Raw genomic sequence first — 27560 nt, forward strand, 5'->3', positions numbered from 1 at the left:
GTGGCTTCCTTCCTGTGCGCCTCTCTGCACAGCTAGACGCCCACCAGCAGCCCCAGACTTCAATCATCCTCTCACCTAACTCGGTTCTGAGGAGGCATTACACTCCAGCTCCCTGTGGTCTGACATCCTCCCAGGGCTGAGCCTCGTGGCCAGAGCAGGGGCACATGCCCACCCCAACCCAGTGACTAAGTAGCCACCTGTGTTCATGGCGTTCCATTGGTCTTCCAACCAGACCTTCCACACATATGGGATAAGGGTAGGGGAACCCCAGCTGCCAAGGAAACTCAGAGAGAGATGCGCCCACTTGTCTGAAGGCAAAAGCTGACAAGGGTGCAAACCACAGGTGTGGCCTCAGAGCTTCGGGATCTAATAAGGAGCCACTGCAGGCCAGATGGCACCTGGAGGGCGTCAAATGAGACACCACCAGGAAGGCTGCTGGAGGAATAAATTGGTCCCAGGTTTTGGTGAGCGACGAGTGGCACGCAAAGGTGGGGGTGGGGTGGGGTGGCATTATTCTGCTTTGGTCCCAATAACCGTGGGAAACAGCCCCAGGAGTCCAGACTGAGCTTCGCCGCGCCCGGCAGCGCCCCGCCCAGCCACCTGACTCACTGTTTGTAAACTACCCTCCTGCGGCCACGCCCCTTCCTCCTTCCCTCCCGCCCTTCTAGGGGTCAGTATCTGCATAACCCCGCCTCTCCCCGAGGTTGATTGGTCAAGAGCACAGTCATTCCTTCGTGTGGGCGGGTCCTCCAGGGAGCGGGAGGAGAGGCAGCCCCGATGACACCAGCAGCATAGTCCCGCCCCCGGAGCGGCCAGCGGGCCGGGCGTTGATTGGCTTGGCCGTGGCTGACGTACTGGCGCGGGAGGCGGCGAGTGGCGCGGCCGGCTGTCGGTCCGCCAGGCGCGGGCCGCACTTCCGCCCGGGTGTCCGCGGGGCTCGGGCTGGGGGCGGGGGCGCTGCGGGGCATCGCGTTCAGGTGAGTGGGCCTCGGCGCGTCCGGCGCCACGCGGCGGCCGGGCGGGCTTGAGGAGGGACTTGCCGGCGGGCCGCAGCAGCCGGCTCCAGGTTGGGGACCTTGGGCCGCGGCCTCGCCCCGCAGGCCGCCGCTGGCCGGCCGGGGCCGGGTGGGTTCCTGCGGGCGCCTCGAGGCCCGCGGTGCGCGGAGAGGCGGGCGGGAGCGGACCTCGGGCGGGGTGTCCGCGCGCCGCGTCCTCCTGTTGTCCTCGCGGACCGCGCCTGCTAACCCGGTCTCACTGCTGCGGTGTCTTCTCTGCAGCTGAAGCCGGGGTTTGCAGAAGAATGCACCTTTAAGCTGCCACCGTCAGCCACCCACAAAGCCTGCCCTCCCCCGGTAGCCGTGGGCCCAGCAAGTAGGTTGGAGTAGGCAAGCAGCTGTGCCGAGGGGGTCAGGACCAACTTTGGGGTTATGCCCTTTCCCAGGAGGCCTTCCCGCTCATTCCACAAACACTGCTTGCTGGAAGGACTCCATGCTGCCAGAGATGCTGAGCTGTCAGCTCCATTGTGGGGTACCCTGTGGCTGGTGCAGTACCCAGATCTCTAGAGGGGAGGCCCTTCCTAACTGCTACCATCCCCTCTCCTGCCCTCAGTTCCCTGTCTGTGGCATGCGACATCTGCTTTACTCAGAAGAGAAGCAGATGGAACTGTAGTCTGCTTTGGGCTCAGGACATGCAACAGGTTCTCCCTGTCCCCATTGACAGGAGGACCCTCGAGTGGGCCTGTCCTTTATCGCCTCCCAGTGCCACCCATGCTGTTTAAAGCATGACGATGAGGAAATGGGTGGCTGCGTGTCCTCAGTAGAACTCACCTTCCTGTTTGCCTCGCATATGGCCTGTTAATAACAGGTCTTATCTCAGGGTTGATAATATTTAACAATTATCTTTCTTTCTAAATTATTAGGAACACTTTACAGTTACCTTATCTGTGTGAGCTTCAGAGCAGTCTGCCTCACAGGTACTAACATTGTCCTTACTCCTGAGGAACAGAGAGGTCAGGAAACTTACTACAGCTCACTATGTAGTAAGTTATGGAACAAGGACTTTAACCTAGTCATTGTGACTCCAGTTTACTTTTTTATTTTTTTAGGTAGGGTCTCACTCTAGCCTAGGCTGACCAGGAACTCACTGTGTTTTCCCAGGCTGGCTTTGAACTCACAGTGCTCCTTCTACCTCAGCTCCCCAACTGCTGGGATTAAAGGTGTGGCACCTTGCCTTGTGTCAATTTACATTTTAAAAATAGTTATTTATTTGAGAGGGAGAATATGGGCGTGCCAGGGCCCCTGCCACTGCAAACAAAACTCCAGATATATGTGCCACTTTGTGCATCCTGCTTTATGTGAGTATTGGAGAATCGAACCCAGTTTGTTAGGATTTGTAAGCAAACACCTTTAATCACTGAGCTGTCTCTCTGGGCCAAATTCACATTTTGAAACATTACCCCATATACTTTTAATGCCGAGATTTTGTTTTGTTTTTGCAGCAAGGTCTCACTCTAGTCCTCTCTGTAGCCCACGCTAGCTTACCCTCTTCACTCAGCCTCCTGAGTGCTGGGGTCAAGGCGTGATCCATCATGCCTAGCTTGCCCAGCTAATGCCCAGACTTGTATAATTACAGCCTCCAAGAGACTGAGACAGTAAGATCTCGGGGTTTCAGGCCATCCTGGGCTACAGAGTGAGACTTTGTTTCAAAACAAAACAGACAAGTTCATGAGATTTTCACTTAACAATTTTGTTGAAAACATAATCAGGATGTATTGCTATGCGTGGGAATTTTGTGTCTTGCAGCTCATGTCATATTTTTTGTGTGTGTGTGTATGAATCTAAGGGTTTATAAAACAGTTTCTTTTCTTGTGAAATAAAGTCATTCTCCATCTGGATATCAGATGTGTGGAAATACTTACCTGCCGTTAGTACCTCCCTCTGGGACTAGCTAGTGGTGGTGGTGTGAGATCACTGTGTGGAGGAGGGGCAGGAGTGGTCTGCAAGTCACAAGTTCTTCATCTCCACAAGTTTTGACAGACACTTTTTGTCATTAGGGTAACTATATGGAATGTTTTTCTTCTCTAGTTTAGTCATCATAGTCTCCTCTTTCTCCTCTCTTCTCCCCTTCCCCGTTTACCTCCCCTCTTCTCCCCTCCTCTCCTATTTTTTCTTCCTCACTTTGTAACCTGGGCTGGCCTTGAACTTGCCGTCCTTTTGCATCAGCCTCCTCAGTGTTGGGATTATAGGCCTGCACCACTATGCCTGGCTCAGTATTCTCTTAATATTTAAGAAGTGCCACTGATTTTTAAAGTTCATGTTGTGTCTGTGTGTGTCTGGAAATAATAGCAAATGAGACCTGGATGTTGCTTTAAATTTAAAATTTGCTCTTGTGATTGTGAAGTCTCACTAAATTCAGCTAGTGGCAAACATGGCCTTTTTTTTTTTTTTTTTTCCCTGAGGCAGGATCTCACTATAGTCCAGGCTGATTTGGAATTCACTATGTTGTCTCAGGCTTGCCTCAAACTCACAGTGATGCTTCTGAGTGCTGGGGATTTTTTTTTTTTTTGTACAGTTAACTTCTCTGGAGTCCTTCCTCTGTGTTTTTCTGCTGCAGCAGCCATTAGGTGTGTGGGGCAGATGCCTTTAGGTGAAAGCTGTAGTGACAGTCTTCTAGTGACTGATGCAAGTTCCCAAGGTGGTATGAGAGGCTGTGGGGAAGCTGCTGCTAGAGCTCCTGCATTCCAGCTCTCACCCAGGCTGCTTGACAGGAAGCAAGTCTGCCTGCAGAATGGGCTACTGTGAGGAATTGTAGCTGAAAATAAAATGTAGGTTGTTGTAGGCCCTCAGGTTACCTGAGGTGAGTCCGACACCAGCTTAACACCACACACAGGTGCCGTTTGGGGAGAGAGCCAGGAACCTTTGCCAGGCAGATTTGCATTTGGTTTGGAATGAGTTGCCATGGACTGAAGGCCATCCAGTGGGTGTCCTACTTATAGAAGGATCCCCTGGCTCCTGAGCTGTGGGCCTCTGTGGCAGCACTGTGGTGTGGGACCTGTCTCTTGCTCGCACTTGCTTTCCTTTGGATGGGCACATCTGATTCAGTGTTTTGTGTGTGGTTTAGTCTCGAGACTTCTGCACATGCAGGTTGAAGGAAGTGAATGTCTGAAATGATGAAAAATCCTTAAATGCTATAGTTAGACCTTGAAGCTCTGGCTTGACACTAGTTTCAGTGGCCAGTGTAGCAAGTGAGCTTTTTGGTGCTGTGTGGAGGTTTGGCCTTTTCAGTGTTTCACTACCATATTCCACTGTTGGTGCCACAGCCTCATTCGACTGCTGCTTCATGTTCAGATGTCAATGTAGAAGTGAGCCTTCCTCAGTCCTACCTGCATCTCTTGTTCATAGACACGATTAAGTGGCTTAACTGAAAGTGTCTGTGAACTTGTGACACTTCTCTCCAAATTCAGAAAACAAAGTGGGGTTGCTTGGCAGAATGTCAAAGCACTATGTCTTTGAGTCAGTGTTTTTTTTTAAAAAAAAAAATTCATTTATTTATTTACTTATTTTGAGAGAACATGCAAGAGAGGGAGAGAGGGAGAGAGAGAGAGAAGGGGGCACGCCAAGTTCTCTAACCACTGCAAATGGAGCTCCAGATGCATGTGCCACTTTTTACCTCTGCAAGTACTGCGTTCTCTGAGTTGGGCATAGTGTTGGAGTAAGCCTGGGAACAGACTAGATTTCAGGGACTATTGTCCCATACTTCCCCATCTTTCTCTTTGTGCTTGCTTTTGTCTTTACCCATAAGAATTCCTACCTGGTTAATTTTGAGGAATATACTTGGAGCTCATGGTCCACCCAGGAGAGCTGGGTGGAGAGTGAAGAACCCCCGATTGGGGTCCACCAGTGCCTGACCCTGGCTAGGTTGGGAGGGTACAAGAGCCTTTTGCTGTCTGTGCAGACTTTTCCACGAAGGGCTGGGCTGCTGGTCTGCAAGGATGCCCAGTGCGTGCCTTGTTGTGGTTGGCGTGGGAGCTCTCATGACATGTGGAGGCCGGTCTGTTGGAAGGTTGTGCTGAGCCTGCTTTAAGACATGGAGGGAAGGTTGCGGTGGCATACTGGATGTGCCACTGAGTGATGTACTGAACATGACTGGTCAAAGGCTGATCATGGAAAGGACCAACTGCTGCCTGATACCTTGTGCCACTGTGCTTAGCTGCAAGTGACATCTGCCTATTATGTGTGATGATAAGTGTGTGATGCAGGTGCTAGGACACCCTGCAGAGGGGTGAGGGTAGTGGGCGTCATAAGTGAGCTGGGAGTTGGCCACTCCAGAAACTCCAAGGACTTGAGTCAGATCCATGACCTATCTTGTTCCCATATGTGCTCCAGTCTGGTGCTGGCCTCTCCCAGTGTCCAAAGCCAGTGTTCTAGGCTTAGTTTTGAGCAACCAGGAGGTGTCAGGCAGGTGAGGGCGAAGAGAGCAGAAGGAGCTGGTCCTAAGTCCTCATGAGCAAACCTGGGAGCTTGTGAGAACACACATTCCCACCCAGCCCCGGAAGTCCTTGGGAGTGACCTGGGCAGGTTAGTGGCAAGTTTCTCAGCATAGTAAAACCTGTTAGGGGCCTGTGGGTGAAGTTGGGCAAGATGATGAGTTAGGGCCTGGAGAGGAAGCCAGCCAAAGGGTAAGGGAGCAAACCTGATGTCCCAGCCTATCCCCTGTGCCGCAGCGTTCATCTGTCGGGTTCTGCAGCAGTGGTCTCCTGCCAGTGCGGTGGGTTTTGATCAGAGATGCAGCAAGGTGGGGTGGGGAGGTGGCCACTTGCCTGATTCTTCTGTTGTCTCAGTGGCTGTAGCTGGGGAGGCCAATTCAGGACTTTCCCACCCACTCCGGAGTGGCCCTTGAAGGGCTTTTTTCTGTGTTCAGGACAATGCTGCTGATTAAACATTCTTGTGCAGAAGCACTTCTTGAGCTCGTGTGTGTTTGAAGTGTGTTGCACTGGATTATAAGATAACATGCATGGTGTTCTTCAAGTGTGTGCTGTGTTTTTGGTGCTCGCTGTGCGATGCTGAGCAGTTTGATCTAGTGGAAAATAATCCTAGAGGGATTCTGTCATGGACCATGGGCCCCAAGCTCCCCCCTTCAGGGACCCCCCCACCACCAGAGCTTATAGCTAAGGGCCCTGCTAGGCTACCTCTTGTCAGCATCTGAAGGCCCCCCTGCTGGTGAGGAGAATGGACACAGCAGGTGTTTAATGTTGTGGCTTCCCTGCCCTTTCTCAAGTCTAGACACTTCCTGTTTTCCTGCTTGGATTCCTAATAAACTCAAAGTGTTCCTTGATGGCCAAGCACTTGCTCAGCAGGTGCAGATTGTTGCTGGTTAGAATGGAGAGCTGAGGGCTGCAAAGCCAAAACTCAGGTTCGATTCTCTAATACCCATGCACAGCTTGGCTCATGTGTGCAGTGTCTAGAGGTCCTGGTGTGCCCATTCTCTCTCTTTTTCTGTCTCTTTCTCTCTCTCACATAAATAAACAAATGAATAAAATAAAATATATATTAAAACTGGGTGTGGTGGCGCACGCCTTTAATCCCAGCACTCAGGAGGGAGGCAGAGGTAGGAGGATCTCTGTGAGGTCAAGGTCACGCTGAGACTACATAATGAATTCCAGGTCAGTCTGCGCTAGAGTGAGACCCTATCTCAAAAAACTAATGTGTGTGTGTGTGTGTGTGTGTGTGTGTGTGTGTGTGTGTGTGTATGGAGAGTTGAAATCCAGTGTTCACATAAGCAGCATTAAGTGTTCATCTGACTCTGGCTGCACTGTGTTGCTCCTGGCAGTGCTGTGACAGTTGAGGGAATGGGCGACATAAAGCCCATTTATTTTGTCCGTCAAAGTGGAGTTAACCGTGTATGACTAAAGAAGAATCCAGTGTCCAGTACAGTACTCCTGATATCTTCCCACCATTGCTGGCTGGGCCAAAGACAGCCAGCTACTCACGTGCGCTTCTTTCTTTCAGAAAGGCTTTTGTTGTGAAAGAGATTCTGTGATTCTAAATTTATTTAGATTCTATAAAAATAACCACTGTGGGAGCCAGGCATGGTGGCACATGCCTTTAATCCCAGTACTTGGGAGGCAGAGGTAGGAGGATCGCCATGAGTTCGAGGCCACCTTGAGTATTCAGAGTGAATTCCAGGCCAGCCTAGACTAGAGTGAAACTCTACCTCGGAAAACCAAATAATAATAATAACAACCACTATGCTTCTGCCTTGATGAGATACTCAGGCGTGGTCTTTCCCCTGGGCTAGCTCAGTATGGGTGGGAGAGCCACTGGGCGCCGTAGAAGGAGAATAAAAGCACCTGTGTTAGCCACCTTACCTCATCCTGCCTGTTGAGCTGGCCTTCTGGAGTTCGCCATGGCTGTACTACTGCAGCCTCCAGCATTGGCCTGGCTATGCAGGGCCGAAGGTTCCCTGCTTCATTTCCTCTAGCCCTCTGGGGCTGCCATCTTGCCACGTACTTTAGCTTATTGGTAGGAGAATCATTCCTTAAAGTTGGAGAGTTTGAGTTAGGTGGCCTTGGTGGCCAAGGCCTCCCTGTCATGGCCCATCATGGAAACTTTGTTAGAGGCTGGTGTAGTGGCTTTGGCACATTGATTTAAAAAAAAATTATTTACAAGCAGAAAGAGACAAAGAGAAACAGAGAGAAAGAATGGGGGCACCAGGGTGTCTAGCCATGGCAAAGGAACTCCAGATTATGTGCTACTTTGTGCATCTGACTTTATGTGGGTACTGGGGAATTGAACCTGGGTCATTAGGTTTTGCAGGCAAGCACTTTAACCACTGAGCTGTCTCCAGCCCGGCACATTGATTCTTGCTAGTATTGCTGGTTTACATACTTCCATGTTAGAAATAGAATTTGGAGTTGATTCTTAAGCTCAAAAATGGCCTTAGGCACCTCCCATGTAATTTCAGCTGAGGCAAGGCAATTGTTGTGCATTGGCAGTTAGCCTGGACTGATTGTGAATTCTAGGTTAGCCTAGTGTTGCAGTTAAGTTTACATTGCTGGCAGAAAACACCCGACCAAGAGCAGCTTGTGGGATAAAAGGTTTTATTTTGGCTTACAGACTCAAGGGGGAAGCTCCATGATGGCAGGAGAAAAGGATGGTGTGATGGTATGGACATGTCCTCACCGGCATAAGATACACAACAGCAACAGCAGAGCGTGCCAAACACTGGCAAGAGAAAACTGGCTTTAATACCCTTAAGCCCTCCCCCAATAATATACTGCCTCCAGGGGGATCCAATTCCTAAATTGCCATCAGCTGGGAGCCTGCCATTTAGAACACCGAAGTTTATGGGGGACATGTGAACCAAACCACTACACCTGGGCTACAGACTAAGACCCTGTCTCAAAAAAAAAAAAAAAAAAAAAAAAAGGAGCTGGGCGTGGTGGCACACGCCTTTAATCCCAGCACTTGGGAGGCAGAGGTAGAAGTATCACCATGAGTTCAAGGCCACCCTGAGACTACATAGTGAATTCCAGGTCAGCCTGGGCTAGAGTGAGACCCTATCTCAAAAGACTTAAAAAAAAATGTGGGAGCTGGGGAGATGGCTTAGAGGTTAAGTTTCTTGCCTGCAAAGCCTAAGGACTCATGTTCAGTTCTCCAGGTCCCACATAAACCAGATGCACAAGGTGATGCCAGTGCGCAAGGTTGCGTATGCGTACAAGGTGGCTTACGTGTCTGGAGTGTGATTGCAGTGGCTGGAGGCCCTGGCACGCCAGTTCGCTCTCTCTTTTTCTCTGATTAAAAAAGAAATGTGGCAGTGAAGATACTCAACAGTGGACACTGCAAGCCTTATATTTTGTCAGCTAGGCCAAATGAGCCAATGGGTGCAATAGTGGCACGTCCATCATGATGGAAACTAACTGCCCTCTAATTGGACTTGAGGCCCGTTCCATGGGAGGGAATACATCCCTGATACTGAAAACTTAAAACATGGGTAGTCATGAGCCCTAGGGGTGTAATTGCTGCTGACTGGCTAAAGGTATATGCTCATCAAACTGCCCAGTAAGCACTTCTCTTAATGTTCATACCTATATATTAATGCTACTCTCTCTTTTGGTAGAGAACCTTCTCTTTTCAGGTGGCAGTGACCTTGGGACCTTGGGATTCAATGCCTCATGGTGCTGGAAAGAAGTGACAGGAATGCTCAGCACTGCAATATCTCTATCACACCTTCCAAGGCTCAGGGTCCATTGCGGAAGAGGTGATGGAAAGAATGTAAGAGCCAAAAGAAGGGTAGGACTCCTTACAACATGCTCCCTCCAGACACAAAATGGCCTGGATATCCATGACCTCACAGTGCCTGGCACTACCTACACAAGACCATCATAATAGGAGGAAAAGATCATGACATCAAAATACAAGAGAAGGGCTGGAGAGATGGCTTAGCGGTTAAGTGCTTGCCTGTGAAGCCTAAGGACCCTGGTTCGAGGCTCGGTTCCCCAGGTCCCACGTTAGCCAGATGCACAAGGGGGCGCACGCGTCTGGAGTTCGTTTGCAGAGGCTTGAAGGCCCTGGCACGCCCATTCTGTCTCTCTCCCGCTATCTGTCTTTCTCTCTGTGTCTATCACTCTCAAATAAATAAATAAAAAATTTAAAAAAAAATACAAGAGAAACTGATTGAGAGGAGGAGGGGGTATGATGGAGAGTGGAGTTTCAAAGGGGAAAGTGGGGGGAGGGAGGGTATTACCATGGGATATTGTTTATCTTCATGGAAGTTGTTAATAAAATAATAATAAATAAATAAAAATTAAAACAAAAAATGTGGGGCTAGAGAGGTGTCTTAATTGTTGAAGCCAGGCTGAAATGAGGGAGCCTTACTGTGCAGGGACCTGGACGTTCAGGCATCACACTCAGCACTTTTAACTTTTTTTTAATTTTAATTTTTTTTTATAATTGACAACTTCCATGATTATAAACAATATCCCATGGTAATTCCCTCCCTCCCCCCCAATTTCCCTTTGAAATTACATTTTCCATCATGTCCCCTCCTAATCAGTCTCCTTTTATTTTGGTGTCCTCATCTTTTCCTCTTATTATGAAGGTCTTATGTAGGTAGTGTCAGGTGCTGTGAGGTCATGGATATCCAGGACATTTTGTGTCTGGAGGAAAGTGTTCTAAGGAGTCCTACCCTTGCTTTGGCCCTTACATTCTTTCTGCCACCTCTTCCACAATGGACCCTGGGCCTTGGAAGGTGTGAAAGAGATGCTTCAGTGCTGAGCACTCCTGTCACTTCCTCTCAGCACTGTGGTGCCTTCTGAGTCATCCCAAGGTCACTGCCATCTGAAAAGAGAAGGTTCTCTAGCCAAAAGTGAGAGTAGCATTAATATAAGGGTATGAACATTAAGAGAAATGCTTACTGGGCAGTTTGGTGAGCATACTACATACTTTTAGCCAGACAGCAGCAGACATTACACCCCTAGGGCTCATGACTACCCTTGTATCTTTTACCTGTTTTGAAACAGGGTGTCTTGCTGCTACAAATGAATGTCAGTCTAGCTAGCCTGCAAGCTTCAAATTCTTCTGGCTCTACTTCTCATTGTAGTAGGTACATGCTGCTTAAAAAAGTTTTTTTTTTCTAGGTAGGGTCTCGCTTTAGCTCAGGCTGACCTTGAGTTCACTATGTAATCTCAGGCTGGTCTTGAGCTCACAGAGATCCACCTACCTCTGCCTCCCAAATACTGGGATTACCAAATATTTTTGTTGTTTGCTTGTTTATTTCAGCGAGAGAGAGAGAATGGGTGCCCTAAGGATTCAGCCACTGCAAACAAGCTCCAGACACATGCACTACCTTGTACATCTGGCTTACGTGGGTCCTGGGGAATCAAACCTGGGTTCTTATGATACAGGGTTTCTGGGGAGTCCTTGAATCCCAAACCCTTAGTTCGTGCCTGTGTTTTGATTTTTCAGTCTAGGATCTTACTCAAGCCCAGGCTGACCTGGAATTCACTATGTAGTCTCAGGCAGGCCTCAAATTCACAGTGATCCTCCTACCTCTGCCTCCCAAGTGCTGGGATTCAAGGTGTGTGCCACCATGCCTGGCTAGTGTCCACCTTTTTTTTTTTGAGGTAGGTTCTCACTCTGGTCCAAGCTGACCTGGAATTAACTATGTAGTCTCAGGGTGGCCTTGAACTCATGGCAATCCTCCTACCTCTGCCTCCCGAGTGCTGTGATTAAAGGTGTGCACCACTACACCTGGCTGTGTCTGCTTTTAACCAAAGAATTGAATAAGACTGAGAAGGATAATTATTAAATTATTATATTTATTTAGGGAAGTACAAAATCAAGAGAAGGAAAATAGATATACCCATGTGTTCTGAGAGCTAACATGGTGGGCCTGGAAGAAACATAAGAGAGTTAGAGAGGAAGAAAAAAAGTCTGAAGAGGAGGGCACCAGGTTAAAGAGCCCATCTGGGAGTAAGTGGGGGGGGGGGCGGGGCGGGGAGGAGTGGGGAGGAGGTCTTCTTTTGGCCCAGCTGTTCCTTAGCGTTTGCAATGATGGAAACTAATGGTCTGCTAGGAATATATTCCAAAGCTTTTGCCTGATATGCCAAAGGATGTTAGGTCAGATACGAGTGGGCTCTTAAGGGAATTAAAGATAACCCAAGATCATTTTCCTCTGGATCTACAACATTCCAACTCTACAATCTCCAAGTGCTAACCAGTTAGCCTGGTAAATTCTCCAACATAGGTGTGGCTTTAAAAATAATTATTTGTTTGCCGAGGGTGGGGGAGAGAGAATGGGTATGAGAGGGCTCCTGCCACTGCAGACAAACTGCAGACACATGCGCCACTTTGTGCATCTGGCTTTATGTGGGTACTGGGAATTGAACGATGGCTTTCAGACATTGTAAGCAGGTGTCTTTAACCTTTGAGCCATTGCTCTAGCCCCAGGTGTGGCTTTTTCTGACCTTGTTTCCAGACTCAGCCTCACAGTGTCTCTGGGTATTTTGCTAGACCAAGTACTTTGAGGTGAGAAATAACCCAGGTCCTGTTGGGTTCAGGGAAGCTGAGGCCCAGGTGTTGGACCAGGCTCTGGAGAAGAGCCAGCTGGACAGACCTACAGAAGGACCCAGGGCTGGCCAGGTGGATGTTCTACCCTGTACTGGGCTCTGCATAGTGTTTGGGAGCCCAGGTGCCTTGCTGAGACACAGGCCTGTATTCCTGCAGATCTCCTGGTCACATGTAGGAGAGGGTTTCTGCAGGCCACTGTCACAGCTGGCCTTGCTGGGCAGGGCCTCTCCATTGCTGCCTGAGGCCCAGCTGCTGATGGCTTTCGGTCTGCTGAAAGTGAGTGAAGTGAAATTGTGGTAGGTTTGGCCTGACGGTCTGCAGTTGTCTTGTTTGTTTTTGAAGCAAGGTCTCACTGTAGCCCAGGCTGACCTGGAACTCATTCTGTAGCCAGGATAGCCTCAAACTCAAAATGATCCTTCTACATCAGCTTCCCAAGTGCTGGGATTAAAAGTGTGTGCCACCATGCCCAGCTCGGTGGCAGTCTCTATAGGTCCTTGTAGGACCTCCCTGAGGGGAAGAAGGCTGAACAGGTGTCTTGGGCTGTGGCTTTCCTCTTGGAGTTAGTTGGAGGCTGAAGTCTCACCTGCAGATGTGATCTAGTCTGAGGCTTCCTGGGAAGCCAGGCTTTGACCTTGTGAAATCTTAAGGACAAGGGCTCCCAGGGTGAGTCTTTGGTCACGGTTGGACTCCGTGGTCCACATTGACAGGGGCATAGGACACAAGTGACTGCATTGTCCCAGCAGTCAGTGAGCTTGTAGCTAACTTCATGTCTTTGGCCATTGATTTTTAAAGACTCCCTGAGTTGTGACTGACTTTTCACAGTAGGGCTTTTGCTGTGGGGGTCTGGGAAGAAGCAGGCAGAAAGAGCGGGCGGCTCTTAGCTCTTCACCACGGACACAGCGAGCAAGCCCATGGTACAGGAGCTCTTTGCGCCGGCCCTGCTTGCCAGCCCAGGCCTGTGTAGCTACACATGGCTTGTTTTGAAGAAGATCTCAGCAGGTGGCCATCTAATCACACCCCGCCTATGCACAGATTTAGAAGATGAGGCCTCTTGAGAAACGCTTGCAGCACCTTGCACGTGAAGGTGACTCTAGCTGTCCGTTGTCCAGTTTTTTTCACCAGCATCTCTTTATCTTTGTGAGCCATGTTCCTGCTTCAAGCATGATGTTAGTGTCTTTTCTTAAAGTAGGTTTTCTTCCCTGGTGCTGGACATTGATCTCAGAGCTAAGCCATACCACTGTGCCCCCCCCCCACACCAAAGTACCTTTTTATTTATTTGTTGGTTTGTTAACTTATTTAACAAATTTTAATTTATTTTTGCATTTTAGTATGTATGGGCACACCAAGGCCTCTTGACACTATAATTAAACACCAGAAGGGTCACGTGGGTAGTTTGGGAGTTGAACCCCTGTTGGTAGGCTTTGCAAGTAAGCACCTTTAACAGCTGAGCCATCATCCCAGCCCCCTATTTACTTTTGTTTTCTGGAGACAGGTTTTATGTAGCCCTGGCTGGCCTCCCAACTCACTACTTAATCAAGGATGACCTTGAATCCTGATCCTCTTGCCTCTACCTCCCAAGTGCTGGGATTACAGGCATGTACCACCTGGCCTGGTTTATATGGTGCCAGGGATTGAGTTAGGGGCTTTGTGCATGCCAGGCAAACACTCTACCAATTGAGCTATCGCCTCAGCCCTCGTTTCTCATATTCAGAGTGACTCCCTGGCTACTGACATTGCAGTAGTGATCAGTTACTTTCTTCGTTAGTGTCTTTAGGAACTTGGGACATCAGAGTGTCTGGTGGATTTTAGTACAGAACCCTAGGAATAGGATGGAGCCACCCCAAGAGCAGAGGGCATGTCTCTCATTTGGTGTCCTTGACCCTCATGCTTCACACTCAACTGTGCACAGACTTCCTGACACAGTGAAATGCAGCATTCTGTTTGCAGAAGAAAACAAAACGTAACCCTTTCTGGACAGCTTGAGTTCTGCTTTGATGTCTGCTGTTCTAAAACACTATTCTTCGTAACAGGAGACCAGTGCTCAGAAGTTCTGAAACGTGGATTGAAACATGGATTTCAGGAAAATATAAATAACACATGTAGTAGTCTTAATTCTCTGGAAATGAGAAGTGATTTTAGGGTTGGAGATACAGTTCAGAGAGTGGAGTGTATGTCTAAGCAAACATGAGCCCTGAGTTCTATCCCTAGGACTACAAAGAAAATAAACTTTTTTTTTCCAGGTAGATGAAAGACAGCTGTTTTCGCATAATTTCCCATTTGTTACCACATTGTTTCTAGCCCTGCATGACTATCAGTGTAGTCTCTTGAAGTGTGAGCCCTGGCTATGACTGCCTCATTGAAAGTACTCTTAACTGCTGACATTTTTTCCAAGTTAATGTTTGTTATTTTCTTACTCTACTGTAAAGAATGACATTTAAATATAACTTTTTATTTTATTTTATTTTTTTTGAAGTAGGGTCTCACTCTAGCCCAGGCTGACCTGGAACTCATTATGTAGTCTCAGGGTGGCCTTGAGTTCATGGTAATCTTTCTACCTTTGCCTCCTGAGTGCTGGGATTAAAGGCATGTGCCACCACACCTGGCTTAATAATCACATATTTATCTGTAACTCATTGATTGGTGTTAAAGACCTTGAACTTACTCTGTTGTCCAGCCACGTCTTGAACGTTTAATCTTCCTGCAGTCACAGGGATTTCATGTGCTACCACTAAGCCTTGATCTCCTCTCTTCAGCTGATCTTCACATTAGGAATGCTTCTTTTTTTAAAAAAAAATTATTTATTTTTGTTTTTTTAAGGTAGGTCTCACTCTAGCTCAGGCTGACCTGGAATTCACTATGTAGTCTCAGGGTAGCCTCAAACTCCCAGCGATCCTTCTACCTCTGCCTCCTGAGTGCTGGGATTAAAGGCGTGCACCACCACACCCAGCCTTTTCTTTTTCTTAAAAAAAAATATTGATTTCAGAGGGAGAAAGAGGAATATATATATATATACATATATATATATATTGCTGCAAGTGTTTCTCAAGAGGCCTCATCTTCTAAATCTGCGTATGTATGTATATATATATAGAGAGAGAGAGAGAGCGCGCGCGTGCGCATGGGCATGCCAGGGCCTCCAGCATTGCAAAGGAACTCCAGACACATGCGCCACCTTATGCATCTGGCTTACATGGGTCCTGGGGAATTGAACCTGGGTCCTTAGGCTTCGTAGGCAAGTGCCTTAACTGCTAAGCCATCCCTCCAGCCCCAGAATGCTTCTTGAAGTGATACATGTAGTATAACTCATTTTTTGTTTGCTTAGACATAATTGAGGTCAATTTCAAGAATGGATATTTAAAAGCTGTTTGTTCACATGGACATTTTGGAAACTGAGTTCATGCCGAGACGTTTCTCCCCTTAGGTCTTCAGCGTCTGTTGGACTTTGACCAGTAGTGTAAGGTTACTTCTGCCTGAACGTGGTTCACATGCAGATCCAGTAGGAGGACCAGACGCCCACATGGTAACAGAACCTGGTCACTGAAAGATGAATGCATGAACGTAGATCACATGCAGATCCACTAGGAGAACCAGATGCCCACATGGTGACAGAGCCTGGTCACTGAAAGATGAATGGGGAGGAAGAATTTTTTGATGCCGTCACAGGTGAGCTGAAAGAGACACAGACCAGAGGCTGCACTGTATATAGGAATCTGTGAGATCCAGTGTGGGACATGGCCTAGCTCCGTTATGTGAGTCTGGCATTGGCTTTTTAGGGAGAACGTGATGCTTTGTCTCAACAGAAGGGAACTTTGATTAGATCTTAGGAAATAGTATGGAAGTGAAGTGGACCTAGAGTCTTTGGAAGAGCCTCCCTGGAGAAAATGGTTTTATTTGGGCTTGGGATGACTGCTCAGTGGTTAAAGGCATTTGCTTACAAAGCCATCCCAGCTTGAGTTCAGTTCTCCAGCCACCCATGTAAAGCCCAATGGACATCCATTTGTAGTGGCAAGACACCCTGGTATGATCATATGTACATACGTACATACATGGCTGAATGTGGTGGCATATGCCTTTAATCTCAGCATTCTGGAGGTTGAGATAGGATCACTGTGAGTTCGAGGCTAGCCTGAAACTACATAGTGAATTATAGGTTAGCCTGGGCTAGAGTGAGAATCTACTTTGAAAAACAAAAACAAAACATCAATAAATAAATAATAAATAAATGGGCTGGATAGATGGCTCAGTGATTAAGGCCATTGCCTACAAAGCCTAATGACCCAGGTTTGATTCCCCAGTACTCAGTAAAGCTAGATGCATAAAGTGACACATGCATGTGGAGTTTGTTTGCAGTGGCTAGAGATACTGGCTCACCCATTCTCCCCCCTCTTTCTTCCTCTCTCTCTCTCTTTCTGTGTGTGTATCCATGTGTGTGCAAATAAATGAATACTAAAATGAATAAGAATTAAAAAAAGAAAATAGTGTTATTGGATCCCAAGTGAGATGGTCAGGATTCTTTGTGTTATTTATGCGTAGGTGGAAAGGTTTGGTTGTATAGCTCTTACTTGTCTTGCACTATTTAAATCACATCGTAAAATAGCTTCTCTGCTATGTCCACAGCAGCAGTCTCGAGGTTCAGTTACTTAATGCACTGTTGTGCCTGGCTGAAGCAGCGGTGGTGGTCAGGGCAGAGGGCAGAAGAGAACTGTCCCCTCTCCTTGGTCCCTTCTCCTTGGGAAACCCAGTGCTCTTCCTTTCAAGGCTATTAACTCCTCAACATCAGTCCCTACCTTTCTGTCCCTCGGGGTCCACGTTCAGAATGTCACTGTGCTGTCTGTGAAAGAGCCCTGACTGTGGCAGGGCTCCAGGCTTTTCTGGTTCATTCCCTTGTCCTTAGCTGTGGGAGCATCAGCACAGCAGCTTACGTGTAACAGTGGCTCTGCAGTTGACACCTCATCAGGATCTTGTTGGGGATTTTTGGAGTGTGTGTTCACATGTGTGAATGCAGGCATGCGCATGCCATGGCACACGTGTGGAGGTTCAGAAGACAACTTTAGCGCTAGTCCTCGTCTGCCATTTTGTTTGTGGCAGGGTCTTCTGTTCACTGCTGCTTTCAGGTTAGCTGGCCTGGAAGTTTCCAAGGGTTTCTCTTGTTTCTGCCTCCCATCTTGCCGTAGGCTAGATTACAGGTGCCTTCTGTAACGTCTGTTTCATTATGTGTGTTCCGGGGATCTGAACTCAAGTTCTCATGCTAGCGTAGCAATCACTTTATCCACTGAGCCATCTTCCTAGTCCCCCACCATCAGGATCTTTCTTCCTTAGCCCCTCCACGTGTGCATCTGCTGGAACCTCGTTCTTCAGGCCCCACTAGAGCATCTGGGCATCCAGCACTCACTGGCTGAACTGTGTGTCGCTGTTGACGAATGTCTGCTGTTGACTTACTCTTATCTGAAATCCTAGGAAAAAGAGACATTGAAAATAGTTTCTTGCCATTTTCCAAGGCTAAACTGAAGCTTTTCTCATTTTACAGCTGAGAGTCTCACTGACTGCTCCTTCTGAGTGTGCGCCAGAGACCAAGTAGCCCCAGCACCCTTCCTGCAGCGTCAGAGGCGGGCTCTCCAGCATGTTGACACACTCTTGGGTCCTGGCCCCACCTGGGAGGCCGTGCCTGTCACAGAGAGGCCAGCCTTGCCCAGAGCTTTCCTAGAAGTTACCTCTCTCCTAGGGACTCCTCCAAACACCCCTGAACTGTAAATCTGTCTTGCTATTCCTGAGATAGACTCATCCTTGTTGGTGCTGGGATGAATTCTGCCATCCCTGTGGGATGTGGAGAAATGGTACCCACACTGCAGTGTGGCAGGAGGATCTTGAGGTCCCAGTCAACCTAATCTGCATAGTGAAGCCCTGTCTCAAAAATATCAACAACGCCATGCCTTTAGCCTATCATTCAAGAGGCCAAGGTAGGAGGGTTGCTGTGAGGTTTAGGCCAACCTGGGCTACAAAGTAATTCCCGGTCAGCCTGGGCTCCGTGAGACCCGCCTAAGAAGAAACACAAAACAGAGACAAGCAAAACACTGTCTGGGGATGTCATTCCTTAACCCTAGCCTTTAGGAGGGGATCACTATGAGTTTGAGACCAAAGTTCCAGGTCTGCCTGGGCTATAGAGACACCCTACATCAAAAACAAACAAAAAGCACCAATGAAAATACCTTAAACTGGGCTGGAGAAATGGCTCAGCAGCTAAAGACATTTGCTTGCAAAGCCTTATATCCTGGATTTGATTCCCCAGTACCCATGTACAGCCAGATGCACGAGGTGATACATGCATCTAGAGTTTGTTTGCAGTGGCAGGAGTCCCTGACACACCTCTTTTCTCTGTCTCACTCTTTCTGTTGCTCTCTTTCTTTCTCAAATAACAAATAAATAAAGAATTGTACAACTCTTCCATCTCTGTGTAGCCAAAGTATTAGAGGTAGGCTTTTATATCTTCCAGGTCTAGTCAAAGTGACCATTTTGCTTGTCTTTCACAGGCTTTGATTCTGATAACTCTGCAGGGGAATTTTCAGAGGCAAATAAAGTCACTGGAATGGTTGACTTGGACACTAGCAAAAGTACCAGGAGTGAAAAAAGTGGAGAGAGAGCCCCTCAAGAAAATGGAATTCAAAAACACAGGTGTGTTATTGCATACATTGTTTCAGCCTTTTCCAAAGTTCATCTGTCATCACCTCAACACACATGAATATTGAGCTGTAGCACCCTCATCCCAGTTGTAAGACTCTTTCAAAAAGAAGCTGGTCACCAAGTGTCTGGTGAGACTCATTGCTTGTGGCCTAGAGGCCATGAGTGATATGCTTTCTTCCCTGTCTAGGGTTTCTCAGGGCCTGACCACAGCACAGCCTTAGTGACCCACATCCCTCCCTTACCAATCCTACAGACCCACCTGCCCTTCCACAGGTACCACATTAATCCTCTCATTCTTTCTGTGTCTCATAGAGATAAGCTTGGCTGCTAGTTCTGTGGGGACAGGAAGGGTCCTCTTGTCCCTTCTGCATCTCATAGAGACATGTTGGCAGCTAGCCCAGTGGAGGAGACAGCCAAACCACATTACATTTTCCTCCCACAAGCACATTCATTCTCATGTACATGCACTCTCAGACTGGCTGTTGTGGGACGTCTTCGGTCTCCATCAGGAGGAGGAGCACAGGACCAGCTGTTGGATAGGGGCAGCTGAGGCATTTGCCCTCAAGTTTCCTCCAGCCTCACCCTAACCTCTGCACATGAGCCTGTAGGGTGCGCCCCTTCTATGCCTAAGGTGCTCACACTCTCCTTGTCTTCCATTCATGAGCTCGGTGGGTGCAGGGGCACCTTACGTGAGCTATAGGGACCTGTTCATGGCAGCTAATGTTCTCTTTACACATGGTTGTCTCCTTGCTCAGTGCATGGCCCCTTGTGAACAGCAGCTAGCACTGAGCCAGAGGGCACTGTCTCTGATCTAACTGTTTGGCCTCTTTAAATGCACCGTGAATCATTGCATAGTCCTATGTCTGCTGCATGCAACCAGGCATTCCACTTTGGCCCTCATTTCTTCCTGGCAGATGCAGCAGCAATTCTTACAATCAGAGCTGATGGTGCCACCTCTACCCTCAGTCTGTAGCTTGTGTGGCAAGGCTACACAACTGGCCTCACGCCCCTGGTCCTGAGGAGCTCTGAGTAGCACCCCTCTGCTCACAGAAGTGTCCCAACTTGGGCATTGCATTCTGTGGTTATTCTCCTTTTGAAATAGGGGCCACCTCCTTCCCCATCCCTTGTCCTCAGACCTGGCCCTATTCACACCTCTGGCTCTGGCTCCTGGGAGTCTGTTGCTTTGTGGTTCCAGCTGCAGGGACATCTTTGAGGGTCTTGGGTGTCTCTGGCAACCCAGGCCCCCGTCCATGCTGCCCCCTTTGCCTGGAGCCCTACCCTCTAACTTTATGCCTTAGCCCCTGTTGTCCCTTCCCATCATCACACAGGGTTGTGGCTTGGGGAGCCCCTGGCCCCCTACAGAGCCATCTCCACCTGTGTACCCTGTTACCATGTGGCTGCTGGAGGAAGTTCATAGACCTCACACTTGAAAACTGCATTCTAGCTGTTTTGGGGAGGGCAGCCTGGTGCATGGTGCTTAGTAAACATTGGCTTTGTTTTCCATTTCACCTCAGAGCTGCCAAACCTTGCCCCTCTTGTGCCTGATTCAGTTGCTCAGTGTTCCCTTCCTGCACACCAGGCAAGACCCCTGTCCCAGGGTTCGCATGCCCAGTCAAGGGTCTGCACCACTTCACAGCAGCACTGCTACTATGGGAATTCTACAGGAGACACCAGGGTAGCCTGTGGGGGCTGAGAGCAGTGTTGGAGATCTGAGCGCTTGCTCCGTAGTGCCTTCTCCATGTTCCCCGTTCAGTGGTAAAATCCCAGCAGCATGTGGGCCACACACCTACCCACAGTCTAATCAGATCTATAGTGAGGGCTCCCCCAGCGCCATGGAGACAGGGCTCAGTGTAGCCCATAGACCCTGGGGTAGCCAGAGTAGGGGTTGGGCTAAGGTTGCTTAAGAGGGAGTGCCCCTTGGACAAACTGTCTGTGTCAGAAGGCTGGGTGGCTGGAGAAAGCTGTCTTGACCTGTTTCACTGCTACGGTCTCGCTTTGTCCATTATCATGGGCTGAGCCGGGAGACTATGAAGTGGGTAGCTGAGGGGTAGGCAGTGGCTCCCTTCTGCTTGTCATCTTGCCCACAAGCTCCGTGTAAGAAACAGCGGTCTAACCCACATCAGGGTAAAAAGGGTCAAGACTCAAGCATGCCATAGCCATTGAAGCCTTGAGGCTTCAGCCTCTGGTGGTCTAGTTCTTCTTCCAGAGTTGGGGGTGATACTTAGGTCTCAAAGCTAAGTCTTGAGCATTCTGTATAGGAAATGAACCCCCACCACCAACACACTGGCTAACAAATGCCTGTTGCTCTCGTGCTCCTTGCAGGACGGCTCTGCCTGCCCCAATGTTCTCTAGAAGCAACTTCAGCGTGTGGAGTATACTGAAAAAGTGCATTGGCCTGGTGAGTGTAGAAGGCTCATTTGAAGCATGAAGCCTAAACATAACTCCCATGATGTCAATACATCATTAGTATTTTTTAAATATTTTATTTTATTTATTTGACAGAGAGAAAGAGGGAGATGTTAAGTAGATGGCAGGAGACTGTGACAAGGCCTTCTTCCCAGTGCTCTAAGATGTTCTGTCTGCCCACTGGTTGTACACACTGTGCATGGCACCAGTTGGAGTTCCAGCGACCTGCCAGACTGTAGGCAGCCTTTGTCCTGGGCTCAGAGTTTGTAACAGGAAATGAGCATGTCCAGTAGTAAGCTCTCCACTGTGGTTTTTCCTGACTGCTAGAACCTAGGCTTCCCATGTGTTCTCTGGCATGTTCATCCACAGGCCAGCACTTGTAAGCTAGAAAATCACTAGTGTGTGTTCTTAAAATTTTTTTATTTGAGGGCTGGAGAGATGGCTTAGTGGTTAAGCGCTTGCCTGTGAAGCCTAAGGACCCCGGTTCGAGGCTCGGTTCCCCAGGACCCACGTTAGCCAGATGCACAAGGGAGCGTATGCATCTGGAGTTTGTTTGCTGGGCTGGAGGCCCTGGCGTGCCCATTCTCTCTCTCTCTCTCTCTTTCTCTCTCTCTCTCTTACTATCTGCCTCTTTCTCTCCGTCTGTCACTCTCAAATAAATAAAAATAAAACAAAAACATTTAAAAAATATTTTTTAATATATTATTTATTTATTTATTTGAGAGCGACAGACACAGAAAGACAGATAGAGGGAGAGAGAGAGAATGGGCGCGCCAGGGCCTCCAGCCTCTGCAAACGAACTCCAGACGTGTGCGCCCCCTTGTGCATCTGGCTAATGTGGGACCTGGGGAACCAAGCCTCGAACTGGGATCCTTAGGCTTCACAGGCAAGCGCTTAATCACTAAGCCATCTCTCCAGCCCCCAAAATATATTTTTTTATTTGAGAAAGAGAGTGTTTGAGCATACGAAAGCCTCTTGCCTCTGCAAACGAACTCTAGATGCATTTGCCAGTTTGTGCATCTGGCTTATGTGGGTACTTGGGAATCAAATCTGGGTCAGCAGGCTTTGTAATCAGGTCTCTTTAACCTTTGCACCATCTCTCCAGCCCTCACTTTGGCTTTCTGAGAAGATCTCACTGGGTGTCAGGCAGGCTTGAATTCAGGACACCCCCTCAGCCTATTGTGTTCTGGGATGACAGTAGTCTGTCACTGTCGCTATGCAGTGTTGGCTCCTCTTTACTAAAGCCCATGGTTTGCCAGACTTCCCCACTCTTCCATGCATGTCTCCTTCCTGTCCCTATCCCTCCCCACAGGCTCCTCATACCTCCTTTGTCCCCCACTCTGAATACACTAAGCATTTGCTTCTTCTGTCCTTCAGTACCAGGAATTGAATCTAGGGCCCCATGCATGTTAGGGAAGCACTCTGTCATTGAGCTATTTCCTCAGCCTGTTACTTCGCTGCCAGATTCAATCATGGGGGCTCCAGTGACCTTACCTAATCATAAGGACTTCCCAGAGGACCCACACTGAGCATCAGAGAGAGGTTGGATTGTGTCACCCTCTTAACTCCTCATTGTGAGAGTCGATGCATGAAGCCTTGGGGGACACTTGGACCATATCCAGAGCATGGCAGTGTGTTTCAGGAAGTGTGGCTGTCTGTCCTTGTCCTCCATACCGGTGACCATTGCTTATACTTGTGGTGTATGTTACGTGTGGGTCTTCTTCCCATTTCTTTAGATAGGTGACAGGCTCACTGACCTCTGCTCTTACCCAGCCAGTCCCTGGTAATCTTTTTTTTAAAAAAAAATTTTTTTTTTTTTTTTTTGGTTTTTCAAGGTAGGGTCTCACTCTGGCTCAAGCTGACCTGGAATTCACTATGTACTCTCAGGGTGGTCTCGAACTCACAGTGATCCTCCTACCTCTGCCTCCCGAGTGCTGGGATTAAAGGCGTGTGCCACCACGCCCGGCCCTGGTAATCTTTTAACTACCTTGTGCCCTTACTCCGTTTCCCAGTTTTAGTGGGAAGGTGTCCTGTTTTGGGCATTCTGGTTCTTTTATTGACCCAAGGAGGTCATGGTGACTGCCCCTGCGTGCATGACTGTTGGGGCTCTGGGGTGAGGGCCCAGGTATGGGATTACTGCTCCAAAGGAGAAACGGACATGGCATTTTGGTAGCTGCAGCCAGCCAGCTCAGTTCTCCTGGGCTGTGTCATTAGTACACAGGTTGTAGCAGATCTGAGTCTTGACCGCAGACTCTGAGGCTGAAAGGTTGGAGCGTGTCAGCAGTGGCATGAGCAGTACATGCTTGAGACCGAATCCAACCTGAGCCAGGCCAGCCTCTCCCCACCAGGTGCTGTTTGTGTTTCTGGCCTCCTGGGTTGCAGGCTGTGGACTCATCTACCTGGTTTACAGGCCTGTAGGGCACAGAAGGAACATTAAGTCTTGTTTGGGATGCAAATTAGAAATGTCAGCGAGGCACGGCAGCACGTCTTTAATCCCAGCACTCGGGAGGATCACTGTGAGTTTAAGGCCATGCTGAGACTACATAGTGAATTCCAGGTCATCCTGGGCTATAGTGAGACCCTACCTCGAAAAAGAAAAAAAAAAAAAAAAAAAAGCTGTTGTGCTGGAGAGATGGTTTAGCATGTTGAGGTGCTTGCCTGCAAAGCCCTAAAAACCCTGGTTCGATTTCCCAGTACCCACATAAAGCCAGATGCACAAAGTGGCGCATGCGTTCAGAATTTGTTTGCAAATGGCTAGAGAGTCTCCTTAGCTTTCAGTTGTTTCTGAAGTGGCGGATGTAGTGCACAAGCTTTTGTTCTTCTGCTGATCATATGTAGGTGGACTTGACCACTTCCACAAGGTTTCCAACTCCAGTCACAGTCCTGAGCTCAGCATCCCTATGATTCTGGGTGTACCTCATCTTGGTACACAGCCTGTGAGCAGCCTCGCTGATTTTGGCTCTAGACCTATTGTCTCAGGCGGTCAGTGGGATCTTCCTAGGCCACCATGCACACAGGGCCCTGTCCTTCGCCAGGATGAGACTCGGGGCATGACTGTGAGGGCCAGTCTAGATGGCATGTTGAGCATACCACTGCCCCAGAGGGGTTATCACTGTCCACAGCTTCACAGACCCTTCGGAGGGTCGTCCTAGACCAAGGACAGATAAGGAACCCAAAAAGCTCAGTGACTCTCTACAAGAGAGCATCAGATCCCAGGCCAGTCCTTTTTGTGGGGACTTCAAGCTCTCCCCACCCCAGCCCGAGTCTCTGCTTTAGCTGCCTTAGAACCTGGTCCTCTGCTGAGAAGCCTGTCCTGTCCTGCTGGGCATAGCTCCACTTCCTCCTCACCACCCTTCTGCCTTCTACACTGAAATCCCATTTCTAGAAGCCAAGCTCAGGAGTGGTCCCTGCAGACCTTTGTCCTCTGGATATGAACTCTGGAGGCAAGAGCCCCAGCCTCACTTCTGTCCCACTTCAGGTCCCTGATCCCGGGCAGAAAGCAGGTACCTGAAACACCATTGCAGACTCTAAAGGCCTTAAGGCAAGGCACAGGGAGGTATTACTGTGTCATCCTGAACAGCCTTGGAAACTAAGGACATGTTTTAAATGGGAGACTTGGGGCTGTCACTGGAGCTGGGTAGGGCTGATGAAGTAGCTGTCCAAGATGGCCTGTACAGTCACTGGTGCGCTGAGTTGGGAATGGTCCTGGCCTGGGAGGTGGAGAGGACTCAGGGCTGTCATGTGACAAGGACTTCACGTGGCAGTCAAGTGGGGGCTGAGGCTCGTGCAGATGGCTTGTCAGCAGAGGCTGTCTCGGGTCTCACTGACATGGAAGCCTGTGACTGAGAGCAGGGATCCTCAGAGCATGCAGAGGAGAGCGGGACCCTGGCATGGGGCGAGTCCAGAAGCCTCGGGATGCTGACCAGGTGCTTTCCATGGGGCCTTCCAGGAGCTGTCCAAGATCACGATGCCAATCGCCTTCAATGAGCCACTGAGTTTCCTGCAGCGGATCACGGAGTACATGGAGCATGTGTACCTCATTCACAAAGCCTCAAGCCAGCCCCTTCCCCTGGAGAGGATGCAGGTGGGTGTCGGGACATCTCAGTGCATCTGACTGGCTTCATAGTGTAGGGATGCAGGTATCCTGCTGGTGGGCCGTCTGAGACAAGTGTGCTCTCCACAGGTGTGTGCCAGCCTGAGAGCTCCCTGCTGCCACCTCCTGCCAGGAATCTCCACCTCACGGAGCTGGCTTTCTCCTTTCAGCATGTGTGTGCATATGTGTGGGTGAAAGCATGTGTTTGTGTGTGACCAGGAGTGCTTGTGCGTGTCATTGCATGTGAGGCAGACACCCTGACATGGCTGCAGCATCTCCAGCATGCCTGGCCTGGGATGCAGAACAACACATTGGTCCTTCCTTGTGGCTTTGTGGAAGTGGTGGGTAGCAGATGACATCTCCCCAGAAGTTCTGTAATCTTAAACACATTGCTAGTAGGAAATTGATGAGTCAGCAGTGAGCATGGCAGACTGAGTGGCTGGGGCACCCTGAGGTGTCCTTTTCTCTCCGCCCTGGCCGAAGCTGTTTTGATGGGTCTGGGTCTTTTGCAGACCGTAGCAGCCTTTGCGGTCTCAGCTGTGGCTTCCCAGTGGGAGAGGACTGGCAAACCTTTCAACCCGCTTTTGGGAGAGACATATGAATTGATCAGGTAAGGAGGCCATATTGAATGTCTTGTAGAAGGGGCTTTGGTGACATGAGAGCTGGATTCTTTTACCAGCAGTGGTTCTTGAGCTCAGGATAGATGCTTGGAGTTAGGGGCTACTGAGGTATTTTGAATGCTGGAGGCAAGGCATTCACACACATGGGATGTGGTGCCAACAATGCAAACGTGGGCCCAGGATGGAGACTGCACTGTGTAGATGTTGCTCGAGAACTGCATGACAGAGACGTGGGGATCACTGGCTTTCAGCAGAAGACGGAGCCAGTGCTGATGAGCAGGACCAGGCCGTTTACTACAGCACTGTGATGAAAGAGAGAGGACCCAAAGAGAGGAGCCACAGAGGTCACAGTTTCCCCCTTGCCCATCAGTTGGGCCTTGTGACTTGCCAGTAGTTAGCCAAACCATACCTGGTCTGGGCAGTATCACACCTCCTGAAGCCCTATAGAAGGTGAGGCTCCCCTACAGGCAGTGGCAAGTGCTCACAGGCATGAATAGCGTGTATCCCTCCGTCCTTGGACCCAGCAGGCCCCTAAGCTTGGACATCTGACCCAGAGAACAGACAGGTCCTAGTTCCCCTTGCTGTTAACAGGCCTCTGGCAGACTGGTCTGGGGGATTCTTGCCACCTACTTTATTGGCTCTGGGACCGCTACAAGTACACAGACACTGTTCTGGGGATGCTGCGTTGGTGAAACCCTGACCACACACCATAGGTGTAGCTGAGTCTCCGGGACTGTCTGTAAACACTGGATGTCTACAGCTCCCTCTCAGTCTGTTGTGCTCTTGAGGGTTGTGCATAGTTTGCTAGTCTGGGACCCCTTAGTTCTGTGCTGCATGTGTAGACAGTGTCATGTTGTGCCTGAGGGATGCAGGACCCTCCTTTCCACAGGAGTAGGGCTGCAGGCAGGAGTACCAGCTCCTTCCAACCTGCTCTGGTACCTTTCCTATTCTGCCAAGGCAGTTCACCACTGCTTTAGTCTGAGTCGGTTGATGATCAGCTGGGATATTTTATTAAAATTGAATCTGTTGGCTTTTTAAGTATGAGAACATAAAAAAGTAGGAAACAAGTCAGATATAATTCCCAAAAGACCATCACTGTCAACATCTTGGTAAATCTCCTTGTCTATGTCAGGGTCAACCAGTGGCATTTGGCATTATACCATAACCATTTTTCCCATATGCTGCAGTATGTCTAAAGTGCTCTCCTCTATTGATTCTATGACCAGTTTTCCCTGTTGTAGCATTTCTATAGTGTAGTGTAAGTTCTTCATTCTGCCATAAGAATAATGGTACATTGAGCAGTCAGTGGCTCTTGGAGTCAGAGAAGTACAGTTCCTCTGAAATTTCTGGTGGTGGTTCTCAGGCCCCCTGTTGTATATGTGGTGTTATAATAAGCCTTTTCAGTAGTAAGTGATTGTAAGATCTTGTACTGCTTTGCCTTAAGTGGGTCTTGCTTAGTGTGTGAAGCGTTTCACTATGTGTGCCAGGCCTGGTGTTTAGAAGGTCTGTGCATCAGCTCTGGTGTTTAGCCCCTTTGGAGAAGAATTGTCATTTGTTAGTTCAGGCTCTCGTGGTACCGCCTCATAAATCACACTGCAGTTTGGGAAGGTATATATACGCCAATTTCAGGTTCTGTACTCCAGCCTCATCCCAGAGGACCCAGCAACCAGCCGTCCCCCCAATCTGCTGTAATAA

At 49.0% G+C, this 27560-nt stretch overlaps 1 protein-coding gene across 2 annotated transcripts in view; it reads left to right on the forward strand.

The window, feature by feature from the left end:
• Positions 1–903: 903 nt before the first annotated feature.
• The window catches only part of Osbpl2 (oxysterol binding protein like 2), a 47487-nt gene continuing 20830 nt past the window's right edge, over positions 904–27560 (forward strand). The window contains exons 1-6 of one of the 2 annotated variants that reach the window (XM_045157374.1): positions 904–977; positions 15490–15731; positions 18596–18737; positions 21069–21144; positions 25102–25236; positions 25758–25855. In XM_045157374.1, coding sequence (XP_045013309.1) covers positions 15695–15731; positions 18596–18737; positions 21069–21144; positions 25102–25236; positions 25758–25855 — 488 coding nt within the window. In that variant the 5' untranslated portion in view covers positions 904–977; positions 15490–15694. Of the gene's footprint in view, positions 978–1273; positions 1372–15489; positions 15732–18595; positions 18738–21068; positions 21145–25101; positions 25237–25757; positions 25856–27560 lie in introns of those variants that run through there. The other variant, XM_045157375.1, reaches the window with a different exon arrangement.

The sequence above is a fragment of the Jaculus jaculus genome, chromosome 8 (genome assembly GCF_020740685.1).
Source record: "Jaculus jaculus isolate mJacJac1 chromosome 8, mJacJac1.mat.Y.cur, whole genome shotgun sequence".
NCBI classification, from domain to species: domain Eukaryota; kingdom Metazoa; phylum Chordata; class Mammalia; order Rodentia; family Dipodidae; genus Jaculus; species Jaculus jaculus.